Raw genomic sequence first — 13055 nt, 5'->3', positions numbered from 1 at the left:
AAAATACATTAAAAAGATAACGTAAATGAATTGCAGTTGTAAATGTTTCAACTATTGACTGATAGCTTTACAGTTCATGTTACTTTATAGCAGTTTTGATATTTTACACAGCATTATGTCATACTGCTGGATAGCTAGCTACGTTTGTAAGGGGGAGCTTTTCAATTGGCCTCTCTCCCCCGGTTTTTAGTCACAAGTGGGGACTGGATTAGGTGTGAGCAGTGCTGGAGGTGGGCTCATGAGTTTACTGGGGATAGCTTTATTTTTGACCTATGTACAAATTAGAATTGTTTAATGGCAGAGAGTAAGAGAGTTGCCACATCAATGTTACACTGAGCTAGTTAAAGTTATTGTTTTTAAATGGTATATTCCAATGTTATTAGTTAAATTATATTCTAATTAATAGTTTTTATTTCATAAAAAAAAAGTATTGAAAACCCTTTGCTCCTGAATGTCATTTAAAGACTGATGGAATTTAAAATATTGCATTATTCAAGAAATATTTAGTGCAATTGTACATAATGGATTATATAAAAAGGATTATATAAAAAAGGAACAAAAAATAAAATTAATGTGATGATGATTTAAAAAGGGGGAGTTTACATCAAATCTCCTCACAGTGCGGATATTAATGGTGACGTGTAATAAATCATTAAATTAAAATAAGACAACTACACTTAGCTTTCAAGTATTACTTACTAAAGAATTTCAAAATAAAAAATGATTGAATGGATTTTAACAAACGTGTGAAACCTTGCCATAATCTCCTACCAGAGTAACTGGCACGCCGGGAGCAGTTACACCGGTACCTTTTCTAAAAAATAAAAATAAAATTTCATGAAATAACCAAAAACATTTTTACCTTGGCCATTCATTTCCCTTTATAGTTTAGTTTCCTAAGCAGTTACCCCCTAGTACCCTTGTCACGACTTCTACCGAAGGTAACTCCTCTCTCCCTGTTCAGGCTGCGCTCGGCGCTCAGCGTCGCCGGTCTACTCGTCGCTACTGTTACGCACGCCTCTATGAAGAGGGAACGCAACACCCTGCTACAACTAAACTCTCCGTGAAGTGAACAAGGTATGGACTGTAGGTGCAAGTAAGAATGACAACAGGCAGAATGTGGTACCGTTTCCAAGGACTTTATTCCTTCACATGGTAATATGGGGAAAAGGGGCTGGACGGAACCAAAGCAAATAAAGTAAATCTCAAAGCCCCCCCTCTCTCTTACCTGCCTACCCACTACTTACCTAATTTAACACCACCTGGTGCCCTAACCAAAATACAGGGGGTGGTCCGCCCAGGTCTTACCTAGTGTGCCAAGACAGCGAATATGCTACGGGTATATGTATGCCCGCGGGCCTCTTGCCTAAGCACTCCCTAGGTGCTTTCCCCTTTCCCCCTGGGAACAAATGAAACAGAATATTAAACAATTTCACAAACAAACTAAGAAACAAAAGGACATCAAATAAGCTCCATCTGAGCAACAAACTCACAAAACATACCAACTTCCCCGGCAATGAACTCCCAGCAAAATCAACCTCTAGCGAAATCTCTCTCAGCAATCCCTACCTCAAACTCTAGCAAATCTCTCTAGCAAAATCTCTGCAATGACCTCCCAGAAAACCTCTAGCAAATCTACCTCCAGCAAAATCTCTCTCCTGAACAGAACACTGGCTTTTATATAGCTTCAGATTGAATGGGTAATTGGAGACAGCTGTCTTGACGAGGGGGCGGGGTCAGCTCTCCAATTAGCCCTGGAGTCGACCAATCAGCTGCTTGAGGGATTTCAGGAAGCCATTTCCTGAAATAAACACATGCAAACATACAAACTACAACACATAAACTGGGGAACGTAACAGCTACCGATCCCTTTTTTTATTGTTGTGATTGTCAGCGATAAAAATTTGGGTATAACTAAGGCCTTAATGTCTAACATTACATTGTGGTTAAAAAAAGATGAACAATTACTCCGATAAAATCTGGATGATTCTGAACACTCCCAACTTCGGCAGACAAGTTTTTAAATTCTTGCTGGGCGATTCTAGCCACAAGCGTAAATTAGATAGCTAGGAAGGGCTCATCAGGATGACTGACTGAACTGAACTGATTGGCTACCAGGTTGTGCCCGTATTGCCTTTCTGACTTGGCCGTGGAACATGAACGTTTGTGTTGTTGTTGTCCTGTCATTAATGTCACCGACAGCCTGCCGGCGGCGCTGAGTGGGGCTACTATGGTCTATTGGTCTAAAGTGACTGGGACAAAAGTCAAATATACCCAACAAATATATAAACGATTTTACTGAGTTACAGTTCATATAAACAAATCAGTCAATTGAAATAAATTCATTAGGCGCTAATCTATGGATTTCACATGACTGGGCAAGGGCGCAGCCATAGGCCACCCACTTGGGAGCCACGCCCAGCCAATCAGAATGAGTTTTTCCCCACAACAGGGCTTTAATACAGACAGAAACAGTTTAATTAGCTGTCCAGGTGGCTGGTCTCATATCATCACGCGAATGAAGAAGCCAGACTTTGTAGGGGAAAAAGAGGGAGGAGCATCAGGTGGGAGATGAGGAAATGTTGGACGGGCAAGGAGGCATGGCTGAGTCAAATAGGAATCTTGACTGAATGAAGTGGTGATTAAAGAGCTCAGCCATGTGCTTCTTGTCAGTAACAACCACATCCTTAACATTAAGGGACATGGGCAGCTGTGAGGAGGAGGGTTTATTCTCCAGGTCTTTAACCATTTTCCAGAACTTCTTGGGGTTAGAGAGAGAGAGAACTGCTCCTTAAAGTCTGTGTAACCAATAGAGAGTCAGAGTCCCGAGGGTGGGAACAAACAGTCTGTGTAACCAATAGAGAGTCAGAGTCCCGAGTGTGGGAACAAACATAGTCTGTCCCACGGTTGGATAAACAAGAAAGTTCATAGTCCACAAAGCATGCAGGAGTCATGAGGCAAATAGAACTTTCATGTGCCTTAATAACAAACCTTTATGCCATCTGTAAATACAAATAAAGTTGTGAAATTACCAGCCTAGTTGGTTTAGCCAACGAAAAAGTCAGGAACCTTCCCACTAGCCATGATTAGCTGAGATAATGAGTCGGCTGGACATGCTGAGAGATGATTCAGATTGGTCTGCGGTGTAGCACCTTGTGTCCATAAAGTGACCTGCTTGTTACTCGTAGATAATCCTTTCTACTGCAGTTTGTTTGAAAGATATAGCGTTAGCCATGGAGAACTGTAAATATGTTGCGACTGCTCTCAATAGATTTGGTTAACTTTAGCTAGCAATGACAATCTGTTTGTATTGCTAGTACTCTATGGCTTGGGATTATAATTCATTGTTTTGCTAGCTAACTTTAATGTTACATGTCTAAACCAAAGACCCCAAGTTAAAGCTTGCTGTTTGTTAACTAACGTTAGTTGACGTTAGATGGCTGGCTAGCTAGCTAACATTACGTGTATGAACTGTGTGTATTGATGTTATCTCAGAATGCCATTTCACATCTATTTTATAATAATACTAAAATATGTGTATTTGGAATTTGTCCTTCAGCATCAGTACAACACGCCTGACTCTCCTCCACTAGTCACACAAGGGGAATGGTCTAATGCCTCCCATCAAAAAGAGAGCTGGCCAAAGCAAGCACAGGTTACGCCTGAAGCATGAGGACTTCCAGTGAGTGGTGAACTTCATCAACAACTACGCAGAGGATAATGCAACAGTATTACCAGGACACCACCCAGGACACAAACACTTTGGTGGAAAGCTGCTGCCATCCCATGTGACAAAAGGAGCAGTATGGCATTTCTACAAGGAATCGATGACAACACTTGGTATGTAAAGCATTAACATGTTTTGATTATTTAATTGACCTCTAACATGATTAGCACAACTTTTATTGATCTCACATTTTTTTCTGTATTTTCCAGAGGTACGTGTAGTCGAGCTGTCTTCCTTCAGGGATTTGTGGAGAAAATTGCTGCCCCACATCTCAAGCACTAAGCTCAGGACAGACCTGTGCTGGCAGTGCCAGAAGAACAATTATCAGGTCTTCAGATCTGCCAATCTGACAGAAGTTGTTATATCAGCCAAACTGAAGAAGCAAGAACAGAATCTCCTGCTTGTTCAGAGTGACGGTCTACCAGAAGATGTTTGCTGACTGCAAGACCACCAGTCAAGACCTGCAGTTGTCTCTGGGGGCCCTTACTGAACCAGCAAGCAATACATCAGGATGGATTACCATGGTGATTTTGCTCAACAAGTAAGCAACATTTCCTCCTTTACACTGATTAAGGACATAGATGGATAGATAGATATACACTCAAATATAAATAAATATATATATAACTCAGCAAAAAAAGAAATGTCCTTTCACTCTCAACTGCGTTTATTTTTAGCAAACTAAACATGATAAATATTTATATGAACATAACAAGAATCAACAACTGAGACATAACACAGACATGTGACTAACAGAAATGGACTAATGTGTCCCTGAACAAATGGGGGGTCAAAATCAAAAGTAACAGTCAGTATCTGGTGTGGCCACCAGCTGCATTAAGTACTGCAGTGCATCTCCTCCTCATGGACTGCACCAAATTTACCAGTTCTTGCTGTGAGATGTTACCTCACTCCTCACAAAGGCACCTGCAAGTTCCCGGACATTTCTGGGGGGAATGGCCCTAGCTCCCACCCTACGATCTAACAGGTCCCAGACGTGCTCAATGGGATTGAGATCCAGGCTCTTCACTTGCCATGGTTGGACACTGACATACCTGTCTTGCATGAAATCACACACAAAAACGAGCAGTATGGCTGGTGGCATTGTCATGTCAGGATGAGCCTGCAGGAAGGGTGAACTTCCTGTACATGAGGCCAGCAGACAACAATCTCAGTCCGATGATGATGTCTTCCCCGTAGAGTACAGGCCTTGGTGTAGCAGCATAAACTCAAATCCGAGATAGCCAGTCAGCGCCATGACAAGGTGACTTGTTGCCAGTGAATCTCAACAGTCCGAGCCTCTCTCAGATGCTGCACTGACATTCCTGGTGTACCACCCCAGACCTGTCCCGCATCTGATGGTCGGACCCCTGTGCAGGTATTGTTACACCTGCCACTGCGAAATCTGATCCCTAGGCTCCAGAGTACAGGCCTCAGTGTTTTCATAACTGTGCCTTAATTGCTTACCTCCTGTAAGCTGTTGGTGTCTTAACGACCGTTCCACAGGTGCATGTTCATTAATGGTTTATCGTTCATTGAACAAGCATGGGAAACAGTGTATAAACCCTTTACAATGAAGATCTGTGAAGTTATTTGATTTTTACGAATTATCTTTGAAAGAAAGGGTTCTGAAAAGGGGAGCGTTACTTTTTTTGCTGAGTTCATATAGAAGCCTTTCACTGAGCTGTGTAAAGACTGACAACGGTGAGACAGTTAATTGTAATTTATCTTAATGTTATTTTGTTGTTTGCAGGTGCACTATCCTGACCTTATGCAGCAATGTCTCATCTACTTTTTAACTCCACTCAAGTGTGTCTTGTTTGGTGTCTGCTGGGAAGGAATACCACAACAAAAGGTTCTACAGCTGCAACATCGAGAGTATCCTGACTGGTTGCATCACTGCCTGGTACGGCAATTGCTCGGCCTTCAACCGCAGTTGGGGAAACACGTGTGGACCTGAATTGTGATAACTGCAGTGGCCAAAACAAGGCCCTTTTCTCAAAAGTGAGTTTACAAGCATATCAACTTTCAACTCTCTGCATACTCTCATATTGCAGAGTATGATATACAATTTATTTTGTAGCTCTGAGTCTCTACTTTTATCCAATGTAAAAAAACACCATTTCAGACTTTGCTACATAAGACCGATTTGAGCCGGTTGGTCACAGGTAGCAAAATGCACAAGAAAAAAATCTATAACGGCTTGGGGGTACCTGTACCAGACAAGGGGAGATAGACCAGGGCAGACGGTGAACAGATCGCCAGGTGGAATCCAAGCAGCAGTGCAGCAGGCAATGGGAGTAGGTGTCACACCCACTTGGGAGAAGCTTTATTTCTGGAGGCAAATTTCTTGTAGAAAATGCCAGTGGATGATCTTTGAACAGCGAGAGAGGGCTTCAAAGGCCTCTGGATTTGTTTGGGGTAGAGGCTGTGAGAGACTCTTGCCATTTGTTGGGCTCATGCTTCGACACCTCTCACTTCACACCTCCGTACTAATTGAAGTTGTATCTGGTCTGTCTCAGTTCTAGGTTGGACGATGTCCTCAGGTCTCTGCTATTTGCTTGCCAGAGCACCCTCTGTATAGCTTGTGCAAAATGTTGCCAGAAGAAATGGCAGCGGTTTTACGGGTGCCCAACCAATGGTGCGGGGGGTTTTCACGTTTTTTAAAAACTTATTTTGTTCATAATGTTTCTGCAACCGTATCTTACGGCAAAACAAAGCATCTGGATATCAGGACAGCGATCACTCACCTTGGATTAGACAAAGGTTTTTTTCTACAACAAGCAAGACACACAAGACATTCTACAAACACCTGACTGGCGCCGACATCCCCGTTATTTGCAAGAGGAAGCGATGCAGGTACAGAGGACAAAGACCCGGATGCCTGATCAGGACCCGGAAAAGGTTAAGATTCAATACTAGATGAGGTACGATCACGAATATCCTACCAATGGGACATCAAAAACTGGAATATCCAATGTTTCACGGAATCGTGGCTGAATGACAACATGGATATTCAGCTAGCCGAATACATGCTGCTCCGGCTATAGAACAGCTCCGGTAAGACAAGGAGGGACGGTCTGTGCATATTTGTAAACAACAGCTGGTGCATGAAATCTAGGGAGGTCTCTCGATTTTGCTCGCCTGAAGTAGAGTATATTGTGATTAATTGCAGGCCACAGTACTTGCCTAGAGAATTTTCAGCTATACTTTTCCTGGCTGTTTATTTACCACCACAGACAGATGCTGGCACTAAGACCGCACTCAGTCAGCTGTATAAGGAAATAAGCAAACCGGGAAAGTTCGGTCACAAATGGGTCTTCCAAATGGACAATGACCCCATGCATACTTCCAGAGTTATGGCAAAATGGTTTTAGGACAACAAAGTCAAGGTATTGGAGTGGCCATCACAAAGCCCTGACCTCAATCCTATAGAAAATGTGTGGGCAGAACTGAAAAAGCGTGTGCGAGCAAGGAGGCCTACAAACCTGACTCAGATACACAAGCTCTGTCAGGAGGAATGGGCCAAAATTCACTCAACTTATTGTGGGAAGCTTGTGGAAGGCTACCCGAAATGTTTGACCCAAGTTAAACAATTTAAAGGTAATGCTACCAAATACTAATTGAGTGTATATACACTGTGATGAAAGAAATAAAAGCTTAAATAAATCATTATCTCTACTATTATTCTGACATTTCACATTCTTAAAATAAAGTGGTGATCCTAACTGACCCAAGACAGGGAATTTTTACTAGGATTAAATGTCAGGAATTGTGAAAACTGAGTTTAAATGTATTTCACAAAGGTGTATGTAAACTGACTTCAACTGTATATATATATTTATATAGCCTTGTTATTTTCTTGTTACTTTTTATCATTTTCTTTACTTTAGTTTATTTAGTAAATATTTTCTTAACTCTATTTCTTGAACTGCATTGTTGGTTAAGGGCTTGTAAGGGAGTAAATGCTGAGACAAAGGTCTCTTTTCCAGATGAGCCCTGTATAGCACCACAATACAAAATCAAAATACAACAAACACATTCAAATACACATTCATATATACACATTGTGCACAACAAGACACAAAAAGCTAAACACAATCATAAAAAACAGACAATTCTCCAGTAAAAAACGTCCCCTGACAACCGTCTGAAATCGCTTAGAGGCACCAATTCCTCCAATTTGAAGGTGTATTGTAAATCACTCCACTGTTAAAGGTGCACGGACGTTACAGGCTGATTTACGGGTTTGATAACTTTTCATTTAAAATCTTAACAGTGTACTCAGCAAGTCGGGAGTTTGCGAAGCAGGATTTGCTTGACGTGATGTGATCTACTTGACTTCAAAGAGGTTCAGCCAATCTTTTGGTACAGAATACAGTGATGAGTAATCAAACTAAGGGAGGTATGAAAAACGGCATCCAAGGGTTTAAGAGTAGAGACAGCTGCACTTTGACAAATAGTATCACCATATTCAAGAACAGGTAGAAAAGTTGACTGCACAATTTGCTCCCCGCTGACTAGAGAGAGACAATATATGTTTATATGTTTTCTTAAAAAGTAAAAGCTCAGTCGTGTTTTAAGAACAATAAATCATTGTCAATCCAAATACCTAGGCATTGTTATGCAAGAACCATCCAATAAGTTAAGATGTAATCCATCTTAGACAATCGTACGAGAACTTGGAAACAACATTTATCATACCCGTATTAAGTATGAGTTTTAAATCAGTAAGGACTTCCTGTACAACTGCAAAATCGGACTTCCTGTACAACGACCGTACTGAATGTAGTCTTGTCTTGTCTGTTCCACCCCCTCCAGGTGTCGCCCATCTTCCCCATTATCCCCTGGGTACTTATACCTGTGTTCTCTGTCTATTGCCAGTTTGTTTTGTCTGTTCAAGTCAACCAGCATCTTGTCTCAGCTCCTGCTTTCCCCAGTCTCACTTTTTCTCTTCCTCTTGGTTTTGACCCTTGCCTGTCCTGACTCTGATCCTGCCTGGTGTCCTGTGCCTTTGCCTCTACTCTGGATTACTGACCTCTGCCTGACCTGACTCTGAGCCTGCCTGGTGTCCTATGCCTTTGCCTCTACTCTGGATTACTGACCTCTGCCTGACCTGACTCTGAGCCTGCCTGGTGTCCTGTGCCTTTGCCCCACAACTCTGGATTATCAACCCCTGCCTGCCTTGACCTGTCATTTGCCTGCCTGTGTTGTTGCAATAAACATTGTTACTTCAACAGTCTGCACATGGGTCTTTCCTGAAATATGATATTTATAAATATTAAAAAGAACATGTCCGAGTATCGACCTCTGCAGAACACCTTTATGTACTTCCAGAAATCGTCTGCTAAATGACTTAAATGTAAATGTAAATGCGGACTTAATCAATCACTATGGCCTGAGTTCTGTCACTAAGATAATCATGAAACCATGAACAGGCGCCAGAGCTCACGCCTATCGAGGACAACTTATTCAAAAGAAAATATTTCACCTTTATTTAACCAGGTAGGCCAGTTGAGAACACCTTTATTTAAATTTGTAAGTCGCTCTGGATAAGAGCGTCTGCTAAATGACTTAAATGTAATGTAAATGTAAACCAGGTAGGCAAGTTGAGAACACCTTTATTTAACCAGGTAGGCTAGTTGAGAACACCTTTATTTAACCAGGTAGGCAAGTTGAGAACACCTTTATTTAACCAGGTAGGCAAGTTGAGAACAAGTTCTCATTTACAACTGCGACCTGGCCAACATAAATCAAAGCAGTGCGACAAAAACAACACAGAGTTACACATGTAGTAAAACAAACATACAGTCAATAACAATAGAAAGTCTGTATACAGTGTGTGCAAATGAAGTACGGAGGTAAGGCAATAAATATGCCATAGTGGCGAAGTAATTACAATATAGCAATTGACACTGGAGTGATAGATGTGCAGATGAAGATGTGCAAGTAGAAATACTGGTGTGCAAAAGAGCAGAAATAAACAACAAAAAACAAATATGGGAATGAGGTAGGTAGTTGGTTGGATGGGCTATTTACCATAGTACTATAGTAATAGTACTATTCCCAGGCCTAAACCCTGATTGGTTTACATTCAAAATACATTTCTCAGATAAAAAATGTTGTACATTTACCAAGGATTCAAAAATCTGAGCAAGACAAAAAAAGCCTTGAATGGGGGCAATACTTACTAAGATCCCTACTACCCCCTCCCTTATGGAGCGGCAGCACAAGAGCTGATTTCTATACTTTTGGAATATTTCCTGATAACAATGTTAGATTTTTTTTTTTAAAGTGGGTTCTTGAGCCAACAATGCTAGGTGCTGCACACTTAAGCAGACCAGGATCCAATTGGTTTGCCCCTGTAGATTTCTTGTTGTCTACTGCTAGAAAAGACTTCCATGACTTATTTTTTTTTAAATAACCGAAAATAACATCTTTGACTGTCTTTTCTCTTCAGCATTCGGACCAACATCATTGTTAGAAGTTCTTTCAAAGAGAGCACAAGAGTTTACTGCCAAATCACTATCCCCAACAATGACATGCTCCATTTTCCCTCCCAATCACAGAAGTCTTTACTGGCCCATAAATCTTCACCTCCTCCATGTTATCTTCACTTCAAGAAAAATGATCATCAACATTGAGTTGATCAGTACATCCTGTCATCTCCTTCAGACCGAAAACTCTTTGGAAGATTCTTCATGACACACACAGAGACCATTAACAGACACAGTACCAGAAAGCGAAAGAGAACCCACCACTAATTGGACTGAATTTAAACTGGCAACAAAAGGCTGGGGCTCGAAGATTCCAGTCCTGGTTTGTACAGGCCCTGCTTTGTTGTTCATTGTCCCTGTTTTTTCTGTTCTAATGCTGTGTTAACACAAATCTTTTTTTTCAATGATGGCCTCTCTCCCCTCCATCTCTCTCTCGCTCTCTTTCTCTCTGTGGTGCATGAAAGGTTTTTGGCCCCGCATGACGCGTAGTTAGGCCTACCCCAAACTGAGCCGAGGCGCGTACCCCGGAGGCTAGAACGCGCTAGGCTTCCCACACACACACACCACAGGAGCTGCACAGACAACCAGGATGACCCTGAAACCTCCTCCGGAGTGGAGCTACTGTCGTCGCCATCAGAAGGCTGCTGCCGCCTCTCGTCATGTCTTCCAACGCTGAATTTCCCCAAAAGCTTTGGACTGTCATCTTCTTCCGTTGATCCTGCGGGGAGCTGACACAGACAGAGACAGACAGAAATAAAGAAAGAAAGAAGAGAGCGAGAGAGAGAGATGGGGACGTTACAGAATATGGAGGAAGGGGGATAGTGGAGGGCTTCAGCACGGAGGAGCTGGAGTGCATGATCTGTTACTGCCCATATAGCCTGGGCAGCCGGCGACCTAAGGTTCTCGAGTGCTGTCACCGCCTGTGTGCCAAGTGCCTGGCCAAGATCTTAGACTTGGGCGAGTCACCACCCAATGCTGTGGTGTGCCCGTTTTGCCGGTTCGTCACTAGTTTCCCGGGAGAGGCGGTGGGTAACCTGCCAGATGACTGCAACTTGGTGGCCGCGCTGACCCTCCAGACCCGGAACCAGAGGAACTTGCACTACCCCAATGAGGGCCCCACCGAGCTACTGCTCAGCCCCAGGCACCTAAGCTCACTCATGGGCAACCCTCCCAGCGGCTCCCCATCCTCCTCCACTACCACTACCACCACCCACACCTACTCCTCCATCCGCGGCTCACCCAACTACATGGTCATCACCATCATGGAACCGCCTCCATCCCCTCAGGACCACCACCCCTACCAACTTCACTCCCACCCCCCTGGAGTGGGCACCATCCAGGGTAGGGATTACCACTCCTCCAGTCTGGACTCCATGGCCTCCATCACCCAGAGGTGGGCGGTGTGGAACTGCGCCGCCCGGGCGCTGGTGTGGGTGTTGGGGCTCCTCTACTTCAGCTCCTTGCCCATGGGAGTCTACCTGCTCATCATGCAGAAGACCACCCTGGGGGTCCTTCTGGTAAGCCTGGTCCCGGCAAGCCTCGTCATGATCATGGTCTATGGCTTCTGCCAGTGCCTCTGTCACGAGTTCTGGGACCTTATGCCCCATAGCAGCCAAAGAACGATCATCCGGGGAAGATAAGAACGGGTTGCAGAAATTTTACATTTTTCCGAAGGAGATCGTTACTACTGACAATGGAAATTGGCATCCTGGATACCATAGAATATTTCTTTTTTTAAATGTTATTTTAATTTTTACTCAGGCTCAAATGACTTGGTGGATTGTATATGGGAAGAGAGCAGGTACAAGAGATGTACAGTTTAGATCAATGTTAAGTTTGGGCATTTTCAGTTCTAGTCATTCATTTAGATTATGTAATTTGTGTACTGTGTAAACAAAACGGTCCACCAAATATACTATACTATACTTAAATAAGAAGTCGCAGTAAGTATCGGGTATGCTTTCGCAACCAGAAAAATTATGAAGCATTCTTTTTTCATTTTGCGGTATTAACAATATAACTATCTGGCCATAATTGGCACAGTAGAAATGTATACATTTTGTATTGAAAGCACTTAGAGGGAGGAACAATGGTCTAATGCTAAGCTTTGGCAAGTCAGTGTAAATAATAATTTGTTCTAAAGGACGTGAATAATGTGGAGGACACCAAGAATATGAGTTAGTCATAATATAACCGCCACCATAAATGTATAATCATACTATCATCATCATTCTGGTGTATGTGACAATAAAACATCATTAAAAAAATGTTTTAATGAAAATTGTTTCTCAAATATGTAGTTCATTTGCCTTATGCATATCACCTTCAGAATGTTTACGGGATAATCCACAATCCACACAGGAGAGTAAATGGATGCTTCTCATTCAGAATTGGGTGCAGAAATGCAAATGACGAATTGACCACGGCAGTCAAGGGTTGTGATCATTACAGCACACAACAGATTTTTTTTTAAATTGAACACAACAGGTCTTATTCATTAGGGCACACCAGGAGCAAAAATGTTTTGCAACAGGAACACAAAACCAAGTGTTCATTATTGGACAAGTCCAGAACGTTCCTTCTTGTTTCAGTCAGTTTTCTTCCAGTTGGGGCCTAATGAACACAGCCCAGGTGTTATGAATAACCCCTTTGTTTTAATAATAATATTCAATATCTTAATGAGATGTTTGCAAATATCTAAGGACACGTGCAAAATGGAGATGTGGATTAGCTATGCTATTAACAAAACTAGGTTCACATAGGTATATTTTTTGGAATGATTTTGGAACAGGAAATACTATCTATGCCCAGCAATAAATGTTACTGATGTT

The 13055-nt window shown here is 42.3% G+C and overlaps 1 protein-coding gene across 1 annotated transcript; it reads left to right on the top strand.

Moving 5' to 3' along the window:
- The first annotated feature begins 6580 nt into the window (after nt 1-6580).
- Nucleotides 6581-12486, top strand: rnf182 (ring finger protein 182). Its single transcript, XM_035799306.2, has 2 exons — nt 6581-6586; nt 10962-12486. Exons 1-2 carry the CDS (start codon nt 6581-6583, stop codon nt 11862-11864), a joined length of 909 nt encoding a protein of 302 aa, XP_035655199.2. The 3' UTR covers nt 11865-12486.
- Nucleotides 12487-13055: the final 569 nt, after the last annotated feature.

The sequence above is a fragment of the Oncorhynchus keta genome, chromosome 23 (genome assembly GCF_023373465.1).
Source record: "Oncorhynchus keta strain PuntledgeMale-10-30-2019 chromosome 23, Oket_V2, whole genome shotgun sequence".
NCBI lineage: Eukaryota > Metazoa > Chordata > Actinopteri > Salmoniformes > Salmonidae > Oncorhynchus > Oncorhynchus keta.
The sequence above is the reverse complement of the archived record's forward strand: the minus strand, read 5'-3'. Positions and strand labels throughout refer to the sequence as shown.